This window comes from Sitophilus oryzae, unplaced genomic scaffold (assembly GCF_002938485.1).
Source record: "Sitophilus oryzae breed Bouriz unplaced genomic scaffold, Soryzae_2.0 scaffold_808_pilon_pilon, whole genome shotgun sequence".
NCBI classification, from domain to species: Eukaryota; Metazoa; Arthropoda; class Insecta; order Coleoptera; family Curculionidae; genus Sitophilus; species Sitophilus oryzae.
Genome location: NW_022147426.1, coordinates 2,012,514 through 2,033,962, shown reverse-complemented (window position 1 = coordinate 2,033,962; position 21,449 = coordinate 2,012,514). Strand labels below are relative to the sequence as shown.

The following is a 21,449-nucleotide window of genomic DNA, read 5'->3' as shown; positions in this document are numbered from 1 at the left end:
TATAACTTTTCTTGGTTGTTCCGTGTTTTTGTCACATTATAATCATAAATATACCCATTAAAATTTTTAAATAGGTAATATAAGCGTGAATAATTAAATTAGATCAAGCTAATGAATACATAGATACTTTCGATCCTATTAAGGACAAAAGTACTCTCCGTTAAGTGCCATTTTGTATTTTGTTATTAGTGCTTAATGTAAAGCTCCGAGTGGTAGGTGCATTAAGATTTTTTTTAAGTAGTACTATATTATGTATTTGGATTGATGATTTATGATAGTTCTATGACATTGAGTGAGTACTTTTTGTGTATTTTATAAATTTTAAACTGAATTTTAATCCTAGTTATTATTTTTGATAAAACAATTCAAAATCTTTGCAAACTGTCATAAACTACTATACTACTATAATTTTACTTGTCGTGCTATTTTTGTATACGAAATATAATAATAAAAAAATTAAAGAACATAAAGATTATTTAAGAAAGGGCGATTTTTACAAATCTTTGAAAGATTCAGCATTCATGGAACACAAGGCGCAGAGGAAATTTTAACAACGCAAAAATTATTATATAAGAAGCGATAGCCCCTAAACGAAAAATAAAAGAGGCTTTTTTAATACAGTCTAATAAAAATAAATGTATTGTTCAGGCATCTATAGAGGTTAGTAATGTATGGCTATCGGTTCTTTGATTTTAATAAACATAATATAAGTAAAAATTAAAGACAAATTAAAAATAGTCATACAGAAAGTTTGAGACTTTTTGGTTTTACCTCATTAAGTAATAATAATTGTTATCAGGTAGTAAATGTTAATTTTGAAGTTTAACTTGGTTATAACAAGTTAAACTCATTTAACAGAACGTCAACGGTTTTTATAGACGTATCTCTTGAAAAAAAAACTAAAGTTTCTTGAATAGTTGTATTTAGATATTTTAAATGTTTGTTTTTTGTGTTTTTTTTTGCTTCCGACAACGGAAAGAGATATTCTTCCCGAAACGTTAAGCATTTTTTTTGTCCGTTAGGCAAATTTGTTTATTAGTAAATCACTGCTGACAACTAGAATAGAAATACTCATAGGGTTTTTTTAAAGAAATAAAAAAATAAATTAACATTTTTTTAAAAGTATGTTTTTGCAAACCATATTTTTCTTATTTTTCAGAATGTGCTGTAAAATCTACTATATTTTATTTCTAACTGGCATTTGTTTATTTCTTGACGAAGTCTGTGCTCAAAAGCTTCAAAAATATTTCGAATGGAACATTGTAGATTTTGAATACAGAAACGAGAATCTAAGGGTTCAGGACTTTTTGAGCAAGAAATTACAGCTCGAGAACGCTCTACCTGTAGGGATAGAAATTTGGAATGAGAAAATATTCATTACTGTACCTAGATGGAAAGAAGGTAACTAGTATTTAAAAAATATACACAGTTGCAAATGTGAAATGATTTAAAATTATACGTCATCTTCATTTTCAGCTTAACCAACCATTTCCAATTATTATGGTGTAGCCTTCCTCACACATTTAGATACTCTCTTTGTAGTTTTCAGAGGTTACTGTTCTTCTCCAAGTATTCCTTGGTCTTCCCCTGGCACGTCTTCCCTGTGGATTCCATTCAAGTGATATCTCTGTGAGGTCTGTGCGCAAAATGTGCTCAATCCAGCCCCACTTTCTTTTCTTAATTTCGATATCTATTCGATTTTGTGATGGTCTTCTCCACAGTTCTTCGTTGTTAATTTGATTAGGCCAGAAAATTCTCAATATTCTTCGAAGACACTTGTTAACAAACACCTGTAGGCGATCCATGAGACCACGCGTAACCTTCCATGTTTCGCATCCATAAAGCAAAATAGATTTGACACTGCTATTGAAGAGCTGGACTTTTATATATATAGAGGTGTTCCAAACAGGTGCAAGCATGCCAAAAGCTCTTTGTGCCTTCAAATTTTTTTCCTCTATATTTTTCTCTGTACCCCATCGCTGTGAACCATACTTCCCAGGTACTGAAATTCATCAACTCTTCCGATGGCTCGGTTGGAGAGGTATAGATCTTGGTTGTTGGAAGTATTGGACCTCATTTCTTTGGTTTTCGCCACGTTGATTTGAAGACCGACTTTATTAGCTTTCTCTTGGAGTCTAAGAAGTTTTTGAGACATATCCGAATGCGAATGGGTCTTGAATCTTTAGTATTATACATACATTCAATTATATATTAAAACTAACACTGATTTCAATTTATTTAAATTTTAGGAATTCCATCCACACTGAACTATGTTCCTATCAATAGTGGACTGCGAAACCCGCCTCTTATACCTTATCCAGATTTGAAATCTAACGAATTAGGCAATTGCGAAGATGGACTATCCACAGTTTACCGAATTCATGTGGATGAAGTAAATATCAAATCAGAAACTTATTTAACATTTCTTAGTTATGTTCTTAGTTAAATTATACTATACATTTTAAAATTTTGCAAACAAGTCTTTTTGTTCAAAGTATAATGATATAATATATTGCATTGCAGTGTGACCGTCTTTGGGTTTTGGATACTGGTACATTTGGAATAGAAGATACCACTCAAAATGTATGCCCATACGCTTTGAACATTTTTGATTTAAGAACGGATAGAAGAATTCATAGGTGAGAAAAGCTATATTTTATATACAGGGTCGCTGTTATGTATGGAAACGGTCGATTATTAGGTAAAATATAGGAGGTACCGCAAAAAGTCAAATATAAAAGCGGGTAATAAATTTAAGTATACAGGGTTGGTCATAAAGTCGTGGCACATCAAAGTTTCATTTTTTTAAATGGAACCCCCTATATATTATTGCATATTTCGGTTCTTCCTTCAATTCTAAGCAAAAATCGAACAAAATGTACCTCAAACCAACCGTTTCCGAGTTATTGACTTTTGAAAATATCACTTAAACAATTTGATTTAATTAATTTCGATATGTTCAGTTTCATTTAACGATGCCATTCTGCCGAAACTGTGATACCTATATTTATAGATGTATAAAATGAGAGCATGTCAAGCCTGGAAATTACAAAATTTTCGTTTAACATTTCAATTCTTCAATTTATGTACAGCGTGTCCCATTTTAGTTGAAATCATACGGTATCTCCGTTATTCGTGAAGATAGAAGGGTGCGGTTTGCACATACCTGTGCCACTTTTTTGTCAAATGGAAGATGCCGTAAACAAAATTTTCATTGTTCTCTTCGTTTCTGAGCTACAGGGTCTTTTTGAAAATTTTGCAATTTGGGACACACCCCGTATCTCTGTTATTGTTAAAGGTATTGAGACGGTGAAAACCGTTTATTGTAGAACTTTTTACGTAGAATACAGTGGCGTAGTCTGTTATTCCACGAAAATAATATTTTTAAAGATATGCACTAAAGTTATGTTTTCTGAAATGGAACACCCTGTATATTTATAAATTATATGATCTGACTTGTTATAAGCTTCTCAAAAATATATAACACTCTATATTTTTTTTTCATTATTTAAGGCAATATTTAAAAAAAAACATATTAAAAGATCATTTTTTTATCCAAAAAAATCCATATGGGTTTTTCGCCAATGCACTGCAAGAAAAATCTACAAAATAAAATAGTTATTTTTTGTAAACACTTCTGGCGTTAAACCTAAACGGACGCTGCTTGTCAGAAGTTGTGTTTACAGTAATAAAAATTTGCCCAACAAAGAAAAAAATGCTTAACGTTTCGGAAAGTTTTCTCTTTCCGTCGTCGGAAGCAAAAAAAATATAAAGAATCAAGAAAAAACTATTTAAAATATTTAAATTGAACTATTCGAGAACACTTTACTTTTTAAAACAGATACGTCTACAAGAAATCGTTGACGTTCTGTTAAAATGACATTATATTAAGTTAAACTTCAAAATTAACAATTACTACCTGATAATTACTTAATAAGGTAAAACCAAAAAGCCCAAACTTTCTGTATGATTATTTTTAAATTTCACGTATGTTATGTTTATTTATGTAATGTTCTTTAAAATCAAAGAAGCGATTGCCATACATTACTAACATCTACAGATGCATGAGCAATACATTTATTTTTATTAGATTGAATTAAAAAAGCCTCTTTTATTTTTCTTTTAGAGGCTATCGCTTCATTCATTATAATTTTGGCGTTATTAAAATTTATTCTGTATAGCCTCTGTATTCTACGTAAAAAGTTCTACAAGAATCAGTTTTCACCTTTTCGATATCATCCATAATAACGGAGATACGAGGGCGGTCCCAAATTGCAACCTTTTCGAAAAGACCCTATAGCTCAGAAACGAAAAGGGTTATAAAAATTTTGTTGACCGCATCTTCCGTTTGACAAAAAAGTGGCACAGGTCAGTGCAAACCGCACCCTTCTATCTTCACGAATAACGGAGATACCGTATGATTTCAACCAAAATGGGACACCCTGTACATTGTGTATTACGATTATTGCTTAAAATTGAAGGAAGAATTGAAATATGCAATTATATACAGGGGGTTTCATTAAAAAAAATAAAGTTTGATGTGACACAACTTTATGACCGACTCTGTATACTTAAATTTACTAGTAGCTAATAGGAATTTAAAAACCCGTTACAACAGTATCACAGTTTCGACAGAATGGTATCATTAAATCAAACCAAACAGATCGAAATTAATTAAATAGAATTGTTCAAGTGATATTTTCAAACTTTAAGATATTTTATAGTGTAATAGATATAAACAACTGTTTTTTTGTATATTTACTTATTTTCCAGATACGTTTTTCGTACTGAAGATACCAATAGCAGAACGTTTATAGCCAATATCGCCGTGGATTTGGGAAAAAATTGTGACGATGCCTACGCTTATTTCAGCGATGAACTAGGCTACGGACTTATAGTTTACTCGCTCAAACAAGACACTAGCTGGAGATTTGAGCACAGTTTCTTTATGCCAGATCCGCTCAAAGGTAAGCATGTATATTTTAAATTAATGTAGTTTTTGAACCATAGGAATCTTCGAGAAATATGTAGAAAAGCTATCGAAATTTTCTAAAAAAAAGTCTATTAATTAAACACCCCTTATCGCCACACTTCCAAATCTTAAACAGGAAGACAAGGAGTAAACATTACATCAAAGATGAACAAAGAAATATAAATTCAGAAGACTACTAAACGGCGCGGCCGGCGTCAGCGATGGTTATAAAATGAAGATCGCTGTCAATTTATATGTAAAATTATATGAGGAATGTCATCGATGTTCATTTCCAAGCAAACTGGACGCCGTTTTTTTTTTCGTTCGTACGATATCAAGTTAAAGGCCAAAATACCGATTCATTTTCCTAGATAATCTCTTTTAATTACTTATTTACTTAGAATGGTTAATTGATACCATATCGTTTTTGCTCGAATATTTATGCATATTAAAATCGACAGCAACGTTAATATATTCCAGTAATGGATTAGAACTAAAGATAATTTCAATATATTTATATAGTAAGTGACCCATTAAAAGATAATATATGTTATTAATTTTACAAAAAAAAACTAATAATATTGTTTTATAAATATTTAAATTTTACTGGTATAGATTAAAGAAACAGCATAAATCCAAAATAATGCATATGGAATAAACAGATTTGTTGCAAGAATTTAGAAAAGTTTTGAGGCATACACACACCGAAAAAATCTAGGGATATCATTTTATTAAAGTTAAAAATACATGTTTTGAATAGACAACCACATATTTGTAGGCCGATTCTTTCTACTTCGATTGAAACGAAGTAGTCACACTAGTTATTTCTAAATTTGGGATATTTGCAGAAGTGTTTGTGCATTTTTTGTCAAATGTATAAAAAGCACCTAGCATCAATTGTTCGAATTTAACCTGTACTGGCTATGTTTTTATGATAACTGGCCAGAATTCATTCAAATAACTCTGTTTAGTATTAAACGACATTATGGGAGCGTAGACATCTTAACAGAGACGAAATTCTAAGGGCCATGTGTATGCTTGAAGCTGGAATGCGCCAAATCGACGTAACTAGAGCATTAAATACAACGCAAAGTGTAATATCGCGATTAAGTGCACGCTACCGTGAAAGTGGTGATGTTGCTGAAAGGCACACGAGGCGACATCGCATTACTACCCCTCAGCAAGATCATTTTTTACAATTAAATGCTCGACGCCGACCGACTCTTACAGCACCAGAGCTTAGTTTAATTCTCCAGGAAACATATAATGTAACCGTTAGTCCTGACACTGTTCGCAATAGATTAAGAGAGGTCAACTTAAGAAGCAGACGCCCCTGGAGAGCTCAGCTCTTAACGAGAGGAAATCGAGAGGTACAATATTTGTGGGCTCAAGATCATGTTCAGTGGTCAAATGAACAATAGGCCAATGTTCTCTTCACGGATGAGTCACGCTTTGGAATTCATCCGGATTCGAGAAGGCTTAGGGTATGGAGAGAACCGGGAAATCTTATTCGGTTGGATCATGTTCAGACAGTGCACCCTTATCAAGGTGGAACAGTTATGGTCTGGGGCGGAGTCCAGTTAGGCCGAAAAACCGATCTCGTTTTTCTTGAAAGGTTTCTAACAGGAATCACATATCGTGATTTAATTCTTGAGTCTGTCGTGTTACCATATGCCAATGATTTTGGGAGAAACTTCATTCTCATGCATGACAATGCACGGCATCATACAGCCAGAGTGGTAAGTGAGTTTATCAATGCTCATCAATTAAAATCTTACCCTGGCCGGCACAATTTCCTGATCTCAACCCCATCGAGCACGTATGCGACGCGGTCCAAAGAAGAATTTTGAGAATGGGTATGCCTCGTGAAACTCGTAGGGATCTGGTTCGGGCCGTGAATGCAGCGTGGCAGGCTGTACCTCAAGAAGAGATCGACAACCTGATCAGAAGCATGGAGAGACGATGTAGGGCTGTAATGTAGGCCTTTTAAAGGTGACCAATGTTCAATATTAATTTTGTCTCACCCTGTATAACTTTTTCGATCAAGTTTTAATTAGATTTAAAGTACAATAGTTAATTTAACTACATAATATTAGGCTATACCGGATAAATTCAATTTAGGTAGCGTTTATTGTAATTTAAAAATTGTTCTTTATTTCTAGAAAATGTTAAATATGTCAAAAACCTTACATTTTAGTCATATACTTCTCTTATAAAACTCACCTTTATTTTTCTCCCAGAATCCGAAAATCAATTAATATATAGGGTGTTCCATTACAAAAAACACAACTTTGGTATGTAACTTTTATTAGGGGCACCCTGTAGAACTCTCTATATTTTTAAAAAGTGCTCTGAATTAACCTACATAAGCTCACAAAATTTCATTTCAATACAAACTGCCGTTCTCCTTGAAGCCTCCGCAGCGTATACTATTTTTAATTTTAATTATTTATTTGGCTTTTTAGGTGATTTTAACATCGATGGACTCAATTTCCAGTGGGGTCAAGAAGGTATCTTCGGTCTAAGTTTAACCCCACGTCAAGCCAACGGTAATAGAGTATTACTTTTCAGTCCGCTGGCTAGTAATAGAGAATTTGCCGTGTCTACCGACATATTGAAAAACTCCTCTAAAGTATCGGATAGCTACAAAGATTTCTATGCCCTGGAGGAAAGAGGTAAGACGAGATAATATACAGCGAGTTGTTGAAAACTGGAATATATTGTACAGGGAAAGATACACATACGACGTCGCGTGTTGTTAGTAAGGAAGGGATACAGTTCTTCAACTTAATAGACCAGAATGGCATTGGATGCTGGGATATTAAAAAACCGTATAGTCCAGAAAATATTGCTGTCATTGAACGTAACGAGGAACTAATATTTCCTGCAGATATTAAAGTAAGTTTATTAATAATTGTCCGATTGTCATTAATAATTATATTAACACTTTATAAGCCCACGGCCATACAGAAAGCGTTTTATGCGTTTTTAGCGTTTAATATTTTTGATAAACACGTGGACTGCTCACAAATACACGTCGCGTCACTACGTATTTCTAAGCCGTTAACACGTTTCGTTATAACGAGCTCGTGTGTAAAAGCCGTCTCACTAGCTCGTATGTCACGGCCTTGAATTTTTACCCCCAGCGCGTGTAAAGAAGTTTTCCAAAATGTTTCATAAATCATGTCCTAAAATTGCATTAGCAACTAGAAATTTTTACTATTCTATTATATAATTATAATTATTTATTATATTATATTATAATTATAACAAGTACTAACCACACTACAACATAAAAAAACTATACACTTATAAACTAAAATTCCTAAAGTAAATGGTAAATAATAATTATTATTTTTACACACACCACTGGCACTAGCAGTAGATTGTGTTTGTCTCCGAATATATGCCCCGGACCGTTCACAATTCAATCCCAGCATCATTTATCTTCGTCTCTTCAACGCTAACGGGGGCGATCTCGCCTATCTCTTTCTCACAGGATTGATTGTTGGACGGGCCGGGAATCCACGAGCTTGCGACGTTACTAATTGAAATCTTGATAGAAACTGCAGACCTGCCGCGTCTTTTGCGTGTTTTTAATGGACATAAATCGAAAAAAGCGCTGAAAACGGTAAAATCGCAAAAAGCGCTTGAGACGCAAAAAACGCTAAACTGTTAAGTTCCAAAAAACTCTTATTAGTTTTCTACACATTATTTTGGCAGTCAGAGAATAAAAACGTTTTACATTCTTTGCCGAGAATATTAAAAATGGGGTTTTTGCATGTATTACATAATATTTTTGTTTATCTCTAACGTGATGTGGCGGAAAAGCCGCATGTTGGGTTTGAATTAGGTTGAATCTCTTTAGCAGGATTTATAGAAACTGTGCTTTTGGCAAGAAATAATTGTATTGCTGTTTTTACAGTTTTGTGAAACTTGTTACTATTTTATTTACTTCTTAGAGCGTTTAGAAGTACAAGTCCTTGTGGTGAAGGATTGCTCTTCGTAGCTCTCGAAGCGAATTCGGCAGGAATTCCTTTTTTGTTAGCCCATCATCAGTATATTCCTTTTGCGCCATTTTCCAATAAATACACACACTAACTTACTATATCACAGTAAATACCAACACTAAACTAAATATAGAACTTGTTTACGTCTTCATACAAAGTCACCAACACGAAAAAACATGAATAGTGCGTGTAGGACTTCGAATCACTGCAAGCCGTGCGGGGTAACGGAGGTACCCCAGGCAGTAAATTTCAGTTTTTCGCCGAAAATAAAAAAAATATTTGGCTATTTTTGTTAAAAAGGGTTTTGTAATATACATTCGAGGATTACCTGGCAGGAAAAATGTGAGAAATAAAAATTGTAAAAGTTATTAAAGAAAAAACGCATCTGGGGTACCTAAAATACCCCGCACGGTCCCGGAAAGGTTAAAAAATATTCAGAAATTATTATTTGAAGGAATTTATCACGAGTAGAAAAAATATTGTGCTGGGTTGGCGTTGGTTTCTATGTAATTTGACAAATAAATAAAGCTGTCTCTTTAGTTGTCAGTTTTAAGTCAATATTTTTTAATTCTCTTTCGTGTCGATTGCTGATTGAATTGGAGCTAGAAATGGCTCAAAACGAAATAAGTAAATTACCAACAGATATTCAGACTGAGGCGACTAACGCTATATCCAAACTACTTCCATTTAAATCCCGAATAACTTATGAAAAGGAATACAAAAAATTTTGAAAAATGGAAGCAATTAAAAAACGTGCGAGAAGAAATAAAGTTTTTAACCTATCCTCCGTTAAAGTACTATTTTATCTACTATTTTTGATAGATATAAATCAATTTTAACAGTTGCTATGGAAAAAAGAGTTTAACTCTATCTTTTGATGTTTTAATTTTAATACCAAATTATGACAACCAAATTTTTAACAATTTTTAACAACCAAACAATTAATTTGTTTATTTCCGAAATATAGGTTGACAGAAACAACTACTTATGGGTGATATCGGACAGAATGCCTAAATTCCTCATCACATCACTCAACTACAGCGAACCCAACTACAGACTGTTCTTCGCACCGGTAGATGAGCTAATTAAAGGAACTGTATGCGATCCTAACTACCAAACACCGGATTTCAGCAACAATTTCAATGAAGAACAGTACATCTCTACGATGAGCGGATTAATATTTGGTCAAAATGGAAACGCTGTTGGGCAGATCAAGAACAAGCCTAACGAGGAGGAATTTGCCAATTTTGGAGACTATACTTTTGGTTCTAAATTGCCTAGTGAAGAACTACGTAATTCTTATTTAGATTGATATTTCTGTTAGTATAATAAATTTTTCAAAGTAACATTGTACCGTATGATCGAAAAAAAAAACCGTGTCATCAATGGCTATGAAATCATTTTATATGTAAAATTATATGGGAAATGTCAACGATCGTCATTTCCAAGCCAACTGGACGTCGATTTTTTTTCGATCATGCGGTATAAATGATTTCGTTAAGTTTGATTACTACCAATGTTGTAAAACTGTAATTATTGATCTGTATTTTCTCAATTTAAGATATACTTGTAATGTTATACATGAGGTTATTTTTAATTAATATAAATAAAATTTGGTTATAAAATATTGTGCTTTGTAATTTTATTTCATTATACAGATACAGGGTGAGTCAACGATATATTAAAGCCCGTTATCTCATTTGTTTCAATTGTGAATGATCGTAAACTCATAAGTATAAAGTATAATTGAAACAACTAATTTATTTTACTCATTTCGAGGTTCTGAACGAGGCTTTAGAATTAAAAACTTCAACTTACGTTGTACAGTCTGGCTGTGAACAAACGATTGCCAGCGGCAAACTCTTCCAAAGCTGTATCTGCAGTTACTGCGGCAACGAATGCTGCCAAGATTAAACTAATCCACTTCATTTCTTTTCACTAGGTATCTGTAAAGAAAAAAATATGTCATTTAAAAAGGTATACCAAACTGTTCACGTCTGTATAAAATTATTCAACATTCTTCTATACTATACCACTAATATAATGGTCACCAGACATACATATATTATGTATATTTATTTATTTATTTATTTATTTCTAGTCGGAACACAAACAGGACAAGTCCCAAAATTATTAAAAAAAATTATATATATATATATAATTATAAACAAAAGATGTTATCGTGGGGACTATAATAAAAAAGAAGAATAATAATTATATATATAAATTATTGTTAAAAATGACGAAACAGTGATTTTATAGCCCCTATATGCAACTTGGAATTCCCGTACATCCAGTATGAAATGGTAAAACGTTGTTTTGTAGTGTTTCTTAAATGATTTAAGTTGTTTTTAACGATTCTTTAAAGTTTACACTGTGTGTCCCTCAGTAAAATTTAACTTTACCTACTATTCAATACTGGGTGAGTCTTAAATAAATGCAAATATTTTCAGGGCTGGTAGATTTCGATAAAAGAAACATATTTTCTCTTTACCGTTTTTCAAATAAGTCCAAAATAATCGAGTTATTTGATTTTAAAAATTTCAAAAAAAAATGATTTTTTGCTTAAATTTTGAGAACCACAGGATCTTTTCTGGGTTTTTTTGCTTGTAAATTTAATCTACTATCTATCTTGCCATACAATCAAGAAATAATGTTTTATAACTAAAAGGTAAAAAAAAATCCAAAAAGTGTATAAAAAAATTCCAATTTTTTTTCGCGAAAAAAACTCACAATCGTGTTTCTGGGGTCGAAATACTACCCCTAAAATATTTGCACTTATTTAAGACTCACCCTGTATATGTATAGGGTGTTTGAGACATTGAGCAACATCGATTATCTTCCAAAATATTGATTAAAATAGGCACACGTGCTTGTACTATGCGATAGAAAAAAAAACGGCGTCAAAGACGACTAGGAAATGACAATCGATAATAATTTGTTAAAATAAAAGCAAATATTTTAGGGGTAAAATATTTGCACTTATTTAAGATTCGCCCTGTATATGAACGACAAAAATTGAAAAACAATGCAGTATTATGTTAAATAGAGGTCCCAAGATACCAGCACCCTCAAATTTCACCCACCCTGACGAAAAGCGTAACAATATTCTAAGTATCGTATATTTTTGTCCTTATTTATGACTGAAAAGATTCCTGTAGGTTGTTATTCCTTTTCGAGTCACCCTGTACAATCATGACACCGCTTCGTTGGCGTGAATAACCTCCAATGTTAAAAAAATCGAATTTATAACTCTAAAAACAGATATAACACCAGTTTATGACGGCTAAACAAATCATGAATATTAATATTTAACAATAAAACGAAATTTTATTTTTTGAGGATAATTTATTTAAAACTCGTTAATGTGCCAGGATTTTTTATCGTCTTTTTCGTGTATTTTTTCGAAAAAAAAACGGTTGAGATTAAAAAATATTAACATATGAAAATATAAATTAACATATGAATTTGAAAACAAATAAAATTATAATTGTTACTAATACTTAGGTAATTGGGTTTTATATTTAAGTTTAGGTAGGTATATGGTATATAAATTTTTTATTTTTTCAGATAAAAAAAAACGAGATTTGGTATGTTAGTATATGACATTAATTAGTATTGATTGACGTATTCAATTTTTTTGGTCACTTCCTGCTCCACCGGAAATAACGACAATTTTTGATTTTTAAATGACAACCGCGGTATTTTTTACTTTATTCGATAGAAAATGACGCCCTGAATAGAATGACATATCGTACGTCAACTTTTGACATTTTCGCATATGGTTTATTTGAAATTGTAACATGCGGTTCATCACTACAATTTGACTTGAACTACCAAGTGTGTGGTACCAAATTATTCGTAAAAAATAATTTTTACAAATATGCCAATGAGCCACCCCTTGTTCCATTTGAAAAAAAAATAGATATGATTAAAAATATGATTTGGGCATCTTAACCGGCCAGGACAAAACACGATTTTTCCAAGACTCCTTGATTAAAAATTAGTGTTTTTAACATAGCCATGGCACTCTAGATTGAAATTTAAATTACGATTTTTTAAACAAAAATGTCAAAAGTTGACATATGATAAGTTATTCTATTCAGAGTGTCATTTTCTATCGAATAAAGCATAAATATACCGAGGGTGCCGTTTAAAAATCAAAAGTTGCAGTCATTTCCGGTAAAACAGGAAGTGACCAAGAACGAATGAATACGTCAATCAATCCTAATTTATGTCATATACTAACATACCAAATCTCGTTTTTTATCTGAAAAAATAAAAAAGTTGTAGGGGTGAGCCACTTTTGAAACGCACCCGGTATATAGTCTGAAGGCTTAAACACACTATAGGTAACACAGGTTTTTCTACTCTCGATAGATCAGTCACTAACAAGCAATTATACTTATTAGAAAACATTAGTATAAATGTGATAAATTACTTCAATTTGTCTAAACAATATAACACTTTTAAAAACAATAGTATTTAACGTTTTAAAAACGAATTTTAGCAAAGAGTGCAAACCGGTAAAATATCAACATAACTAACACAAAATAAACGTGTATTTTTACCTTAAATATAGAAAAATAATATGTTCGTACTATATAGGGAATGAAGGCTTGAACACACTAACACAGGTTTTTCTACTTGACAGATCAGTCACTTGCAATTATATTAAAAATATCTTAAGTTCTTTGTAAAATATACAAACTAAAATCACTCGCGCATGCATACAAACTTAAGGCGGCATCCCACGGCGCGTGTATCGGCAAGCCACGAGCAAGACTCGCCGATACACGAGTCGTGGGACCGGGCAGCTATGGGGCAGCTCGTCATTTTTGGCGCGGCTTGGACATACCCGCTTTCTGTCGGTAAACTTGACGATACTCAAAGGAAGGCGAGCCTCTTCGAGCTCGGCTCGTGTTGTGTTCAACCCGATCCAACGATCCTCGAAACGAGTACGGAGGTGCGGTTCAGTATCAGTGTCGTCTTGACTTAAAGATACATAGACAATAAATAAGTCAATCGCTATAATATCAATATAAAGTGATTTAGTATAATCTACATCCATATTATCTTTATTTTCAATAAAACCGTTTAACTTTTAAAACATACCAACCAAATAGGTAATTTGTAAACTACAAGTTAATAAGAACTGTTTAAATTTTTCATACGTAAAATTCTAAAAATTCTTCACTTTTTTATATACAGAAGAATGACAGATACAAAAAATAAATAGGACTAGTTTTCACCCTCCCCAGTATGCTATATCAAATTGTATTGAATTTAAAGGGGCAACCTATAAAAGTACTTACATATTGCGGCTTTAATACAAAGACACTCTCCACCAACACTTTTTTTTTGCCGTTCTTGTTGGTTCAAAAAAATTACCCAACATGATGTAATAAGCGGCTGCAACACAAGCTGCATTTTGTGTTCGTCGATTTTTTCGTTCATGTTGCAACACCACTGGCACGACTAAAAACTAAATTTGCCAAACCAACACGAGCCTTCTTCACGACCTTTCACGCATCGTGGGATCGCATCCACTTGCCAAGCCCAGATTAACGAGCCAAGCCTAGGCGAGCCTAGACGAACTCAAGCTATGAGCCAGGATCGCCGATACACACGCCGTGGGATGCCGCCTTTATACTGATGCCGGTCGGTGACAATGAACAATAAAAATAAAAATAAAACCCACGGAGAGATGGGAAAACCCACAACACACCAGGCAGCCGTTGAAATTGCAGAACGAGTTTACATTATACATTATTAAATTGTTATAAACAGATCTTTATTATTTATTAAATCAATAAAAAATTATCCTAAACAAATTTGGTCTCTTATGATAAATCTACTTTTGTTTTAAATTTTAGAACAGAATTCTAATTAATGCAGACTATCGAAATTTACGAGATTTATTTCTACGAGAAGTAGAGTAAGTCCTACTCTGAGTACAAGCGCACCAAGGGATAAAGGGTAATGAAAAAGCAAACGATCTAGTTACTGAAAAGGAGCGAACACTCAACTAACTGGACCAGAACCGTTCTGCTGTCTAAGTGAAAATCAACTTAAAGCGGAACTCAAGAACCTGGAAGACTCCGTAACCTGGAATGGGAATTGGGAATCCTCAGTGGTTTGAGACGCTCATCACTAAGTGCACCCAGACGACAATCGTTCGTGCCATAAACTTTGGTACGACTGATATCGGAGATGGAGAACTAACCTCTGTAAAACCGTCTCAGATGGTGGCTTTTGTTAAAGCCCTGCGACTGTATGCTGAGTTATAACTCAATAAAGGGGGAAACAATAGATCTGTGAGGTTGCGGTGATTAACTTCCTCCTTCCCACACCATTCTACATTTACATTTTAATTCTACAGGCTAGATTATGAGCCGATGATTATGATTTGTACGAGGGTTGTCTCACTATTGGAATAACATGTAAATTTTCTTGGCAGTCATTGGCAGTCTTACAACAGTCGCCTATAATAATTACATGGCAGTCATCTTCTTCGCAGTCATTGGCAGTGGCTTGAAAGTAAAATTATATTTTGGCAGTACAAGTACATTTTTTACCCAAGTGAGACACCCCTCGGATATGTACAAGTATGTTGTGTAAAAGTTGCAAACTAGTTTACTCTGCAACCAATTTATAACTAAAATGAAATTGCTGGACGCACACAGATGCAACTCATTCTCAATCAGTTGCAATCAGTTGGCTCACAGTCATTCTAAAAGCTAAATCAATCTAAAATAAATTAAAAAGCAATAATCTATTTGGCAATATAGTAGATATTAGTACACTTTCATTTTCTATTTTAGTGTATTTTCAATATTATAACAGTATCTAAGAAAATAATTTAAGCCCCGTCTACACATAAAGTTTTACCTGTCAGTCTTACCTGTTCAGTCAAATCGCCCAAGCAAAACATTGTGTGTAGATGAAAAAACGGACAGTTTTACTTGAACTGACGGGTTCATTCAATTTTATAACAAAACTGTAAAAAATATAAGTTAATATACCATAAAATAATATACCTAGATAGATGATAAATTTATAGATTGAACATTTAAAATTTCATGTTGTCTTTTCAACTTTGTTAAAAAGAATGCTATAATTGATTTACCTAGTAGTAGTTATAAAAACATTTTTGGTAAATTCTGTCTTATATAGTTTCTGAAAAAAAAACATTTTAAAAGGTCCGATTAAATTTATATCTTCGAAACTAAAGTTTCAAAAAATGTCATACTATACTACAAATTCATTTACCTAGTGGTAGTTATAAAAAACATCTTTGGTAAACTCTGTCTCAAATAGTTTCTGAAAAAAATAATAATTTTTTTAAAAGGTCCGATTAAATTTATATCTCCGAAACTAAAGTTTCAAAAAAAGTCATATTATATTAGAAATTCATTTACCCAGTAGTAGTTATAAAAAACACTTTTGGTGAACTCTGTCTCAAATAGTTTCTGAAAAAACAATAATTTTTTTAAAAGGTCCGATAACTACTAAGACTTCTAGTTTATAGGTACGCTAGTTTTTAATCCGTTTTACTTGACAGGTAAAACGTTAGTGTAGTAGACAGGGCTTTATGAGTAAATAATCTAGATAACTGCTTCACATCTTTGAAAATAATAAAAAAAATTATATGTGCACCGCAAACATTCGCCACCTTGTAACAACACCTATGTTTATCCTATTTGTAATGACGGTAGTCGAATGAAAAAAAATCTTGTATTTCCCGTTATTTCTCGTGTGTGAGACAACATATTTACATACAATTTTCATTCATTAAATATTTGGTGTTAGTGACATTATAATCCAAGCCAAAGAAAAAGATATTCTGTAAGTTAGAATCAGTGAACATATAAAATGACTGAGACCTTTATTTCGAAACAAACTCTGACGCCGTTTTTTTTTCGATCGTATTTTATATTTCACAAATGGTACATTTTAATATACTACCCTGTATATTTATATTCAGAGTTTTATTGTATATTTTAAAACGGAATACGGGGAAAGTAGAATATTTCTAATTTCTACACCACAAACCACAAGTGATAAAAATGATTTTATACAACTTAAAATTTGAAAAAATTATAAAATCTTTCTAAAAATTATGTATTGTTTTTAAACAAGTATAAATTATTGTTATAAACCAACAGACCTACTTACAATGTTTATTTCACAAAATTGCATTAGGATAAGAAAAATGTAAAAACGAATAATTAGTTATTAACGGTGCCGTAATTACTGTTATTTTTTACTTGTGAAGTTTTTTAACTAAAGTGTATTGTGTGAATTTAATTATTTACATTTTGATAATTTACAAAAATAACTGTTATTTCCGTTTATATTATCTTATTTCATATTATTTTGCGCTGAAATACCGTATGATCGAGAAAAAACAGCGTCAGCGATGGCTATGAAATGAAGATCGCTGTCATTTTATATGTAAATTTATAAGGGAAATGTCATCGATCGTCATTTCACAGCCAACTGGACGCCGTTTTTTTTCGATCATACGGTATAATACCATACGATTGAAAAAAATTCCGTCAAAGAGATTGACCGCGCCAAAATTATTATCGATTATCATTTCCCAGTCTTCTTTGACGCTGTTTTTTTCGATCATACGGTAGGTATACCGGGTGCGTCTCAAAAGTGGCTCACCCCTATAACATTATTATTTTTTCAGAGAAAGATACGTGATTTAGTATGTCAGTTTACAGTACGTCTGCTGGATCTGCGTCTATGTAAGGAATGCGGACAAAAAATATTTAAATAAACAACAATTTATTTTATACGTCGACTTAACGAGTACGTCACCGCAAATCGCTCCGCCCACTCATTTTATTGGCTACTTGCAAATTTGTTGAATTTTTATTGATGGGGCGCGTCGTCTATTTTTTTACGAAAAACATCGAGAGAATATCGTTTCCCCTCTCACGGATACCCCGTAGCTACAGAACGAACAGACGTACTGTAAGTATATGACATAAATTATGATTGATTGACGTATTCAATTAATTGTTTTTGGTCACTTCCTGTTTCACCGGAAATGGCCACATTTGATTTTTAAATGGTACCCTCTGTATATTTCTACTTTATTCGATAGAAAATGACACACTGAATAGAATGACATATCATATCGATCATATTTCAACTTTTGACATTTTCGCATATGGGTTATTTGAAATTGTAACATGCGGTTCATAACGACAATTTGACTGGAAATACCAAGTGTGTGGTACCAAATTATTCGTAAAAAATGCTTTTTCCAAATCTGCTAATGAGCCACCTTTGTTCCCTTTGGAAAAATTGAGATATGATTAAAAATACAATTTTTAACCGGCCATGCCAGGAAAAGACACGAAAAACATTAGATGATAAAAACTATTTTTCCAAGGCTCCTTGATCCTCTCTATATTGAAATACAACAAGTTCCACTCTATATTGAAATTTAAAATAAGATTTTTTTAAGCAAAAATGTCAAAAGTTGACATAATATGATATGTCATTTTATTCAGAGTGTCATTTTCTATCGAATAAAGTAGAAATATACCGAGCGTGCTCCATAAATAATCGCAAATAACTAGATATATAAACAAAAGTAGCTAAAAAAATAAAATGTGATGAAATAATATTAAGCAAACTATATATACTTTTTTAATTTGTAAACTTAACAACATTCGATACATTACCAGGATCCGGGATCCGGGACATCTTACCTAAATGCTGAATTTTCCCGGAACTCCCGGACTTTTGACAACCCTAATCTACACAAAAGATTTTATTTGATTCGTTTGGACTGAGCTGGTAACAGTTAAAACGTCATGTGTAGACAATGCATAATCAATAGTAATTATCCCAGTTTGTACAGGCCTTTCAAGGACACCCTGTATATTAAGATCATTTTGTTATCGTTTATTTTCACACTGCTGTTTGAATCAATACTCTTTGTAAACTTCAACCACTTTTATTTTAAGTTAAATTATATAAATTACAGGAGAAGTACTCACCTAACAACTTAACTAATGTTGAAACTTGAAAACTAAACTACACGCGACGGTCGTTATGCGAACCGGCTCGTCTTCAAACTGGTACTCGCGACAACCAAACAAATATTCGTGGCGGTACTCGATCGGTACTAATAATCGGCGCGTTAGTGACTATAGTCTCGAGGTGAAGGACAAAAATAAAGATATTCCTGAAAAATAGCAACCGAAGAACGTTCAACCGTATGGAGATTCCCAAATGGCTTAAAAACTTGTTTTTTACTCGTCACATTTATTTTGTTTTTCTTATTCTTATAATTATTAGATACAAATATGTTTTTAGTACCTAACATTTTTACTTATTATTCAAAATTAAATTAATTACTCAATGTTTCTCACACAAATTGTTTATTCAAAGTGTAAAATATCAAAATAAAATAATAAAACACTAATTTACCACTATACCGGGTGCGTCTCAAAAGTGGCTCACCCCTATAACTTTTTTATTTTTCAAATAAAAAAACGTGATTTAGTATGTTAGTATATTACATAAATTAGAACTGACTGACCTATTCAATTCTTTTCGGCCACCTCCTGTTTCACTGGAAATGACTACACCTTTTGATACCGAGGGCGCCATTTAAAGCGCCCTCGGTATTTTTTTACTTTATTCGATAGAAAATGACACTCCACAATGGTTCCCCTTTATTAGCTGCGCGGTCATAACTGTTATATATCTAAATATAGCTTGACTGCACATTTTTTAATAGAAATTGATAACAAATGCTAAATAAATGTATATAAAAAACTTAATGTAATATGTATTAAAAAAATTGGGCCCAGTTCGTGTGATTTGAATTTTAAGTTCTATAACTATTCGGAAAGATAGATTACAGATTATGTTTGCACATATGTACATGTTTTTTTCATATTGAAGAGGTCAAATATATTTTAAATGTTGAAAAAATAAAAGAGACAGTTGTTTCATTTTATAAATACAATTTTATTGTCAATTGATATACAGTGTGTCCACGAAATAAGTTGACACGAAGAGGAAAAAATAAGTTACTTTTATTTTAAGACAAAAAGTCAACCTTCAACCACCCGGTATAAGATCCGGCGGTAATTCGCGGCAGCCAGTGGAAATTAATTTATATGCAATATACTTTAAGCAACAAGTATTTTCATGCCGTTTAAGAGGATTTGAAAGGGAAAGTAGTGAAAAGTCTTAAAGAGTGACAAGCAAAAATGTAAAAATACTATTTTTGTTACCTTCAAATAAATTGCCATAAACTAATATTACTTAGGTTTAATTAAGTGCAAAAAAGAAAAAACAGTTCTTTTTTACCTTCTTTTCGAACATCCATTACAGAAAAGGCAACAGCTTTTATCAATTTTAATAAAATAAGTAATTAATTGGCGTTATCTGAAAACTGTTTATGTCAGCTTGATACCAGTAGCAAAAATGTGACATTTCTAATAAAAAAAAAGCGCTACACTAGGCTTACTTGATTTTGTTATTTATTATGTATCGTTTACAGGGGAATATAAGAAAAGTATTAGCAACAGTTTCATGCAAACATTTTGAAATTAATATTTCTAAGTAATGGCTTATCTGGGAACCACTGTGCACTCTGAATAAAATGACATTTCAATCTAGAGTGCCATGGCTGTGTTAGAAACACTAATTTTCATTCAAAAAGCCTTGGAAAAATAGATTTCATCGTCTAATGTGTTTAATGTCTTGTAATGGCCGGCTAAAAGATTCCCAAATCGTATTTTTAACCATATCTCAATTTTTTTCAAATGGAACGAGGGTGGCTCGTTAGCATATTTGGAAAAAGTATTTTTTTACGAAGAATTTGATACCACGCTTGGTATTTTGAGTCAAATTGTCGTTATGAACCGCATGTTACAATTTCAAATAAACCATATGCGAAAATGTCAAAAGTTGACATGTGATCGATACGTCATTCTATCCAGAGTGCCATTTTCTATCAAATAAAGTAAAAAAATACCGAGGGTGCCATTTGAAAATTAAAAGTTGTAGTCATTTCCGGTTAAACAGAGAGTGATCGAAAACAATTGGATATATCAATCAATCCTAGTTTATGTCATATTTTCGAATTTAGAATTATAAGAGCAAAAGTAATCTTCATACCCAAAATAGGCAAAACTGACTGGACAAATCCCAAGTCATTTAGGCCTATTAGTCTCACATCGTTCATACTAAAAACGCTGGAGAAAGTAGTTGACAACCATATTGGAGAAAATCATCTAAAGGTTAAACCACTGCATGATAGTCAGCATGCATATAGAACGGGCAGATCCACAGAAACTGCTCTGTACCAATTAACGGAGCTAATACAGACAAGTCTGGATAGCAAAGAAACAGCAATTTGTGCCTTCTTGGATATTGCGGGGGCGTTTGACAATATACCACATAAGGTGGTCAGGCGATCTCTA

At 32.5% G+C, this 21,449-nt stretch overlaps 2 protein-coding genes across 12 annotated transcripts in view; one reads left to right on the top strand and one right to left on the bottom strand.

Moving 5' to 3' along the window:
- LOC115888737 (antichymotrypsin-2-like) overlaps positions 1-19,159 on the bottom strand; it is a 59,896-nt gene extending 40,737 nt beyond the window's left edge. For 10 of the 11 annotated variants that reach the window (XM_030908566.1, XM_030908560.1, XM_030908571.1 and 7 more), the window contains exons 1-2: positions 19,008-19,159; positions 10,801-10,928 (exon numbers count right to left, since the gene is read on the bottom strand). In XM_030908566.1, the coding sequence (XP_030764426.1) occupies positions 10,801-10,911 (111 nt within the window). In that variant the 5' untranslated portion in view covers positions 10,912-10,928; positions 19,008-19,159. Of the gene's footprint in view, positions 1-10,800; positions 10,929-13,553; positions 13,724-19,007 lie in introns of those variants that run through there. The other variant, XM_030908561.1, reaches the window with a different exon arrangement.
- LOC115888736 (protein yellow-like) lies at positions 135-10,609 on the top strand. Its single transcript, XM_030908559.1, has 8 exons — positions 135-292; positions 1,160-1,401; positions 2,250-2,392; positions 2,524-2,639; positions 4,774-4,967; positions 7,438-7,647; positions 7,701-7,870; positions 9,950-10,609. The coding sequence occupies exons 2-8, from the start codon at positions 1,161-1,163 to the stop codon at positions 10,292-10,294; spliced, it is 1,419 nt and encodes a 472-aa protein (XP_030764419.1). The 5' UTR covers positions 135-292; position 1,160; the 3' UTR covers positions 10,295-10,609.
- Positions 19,160-21,449: the final 2,290 nt, after the last annotated feature.

Coding starts and splice junctions, on each gene's coding strand:
- LOC115888736 (XM_030908559.1), top strand. CDS start 1,161: ATGTGCTGTAAAATCTACTATATTTTATTTCTAACTGGCATTTGTTTA. Junction 7,648..7,700: donor CTATGCCCTGGAGGAAAGAG/GTAAGACGAGAT, acceptor TATATTGTACAG/GGAAAGATACACATACGACG. Junction 7,871..9,949: donor TATTTCCTGCAGATATTAAA/GTAAGTTTATTA, acceptor TCCGAAATATAG/GTTGACAGAAACAACTACTT.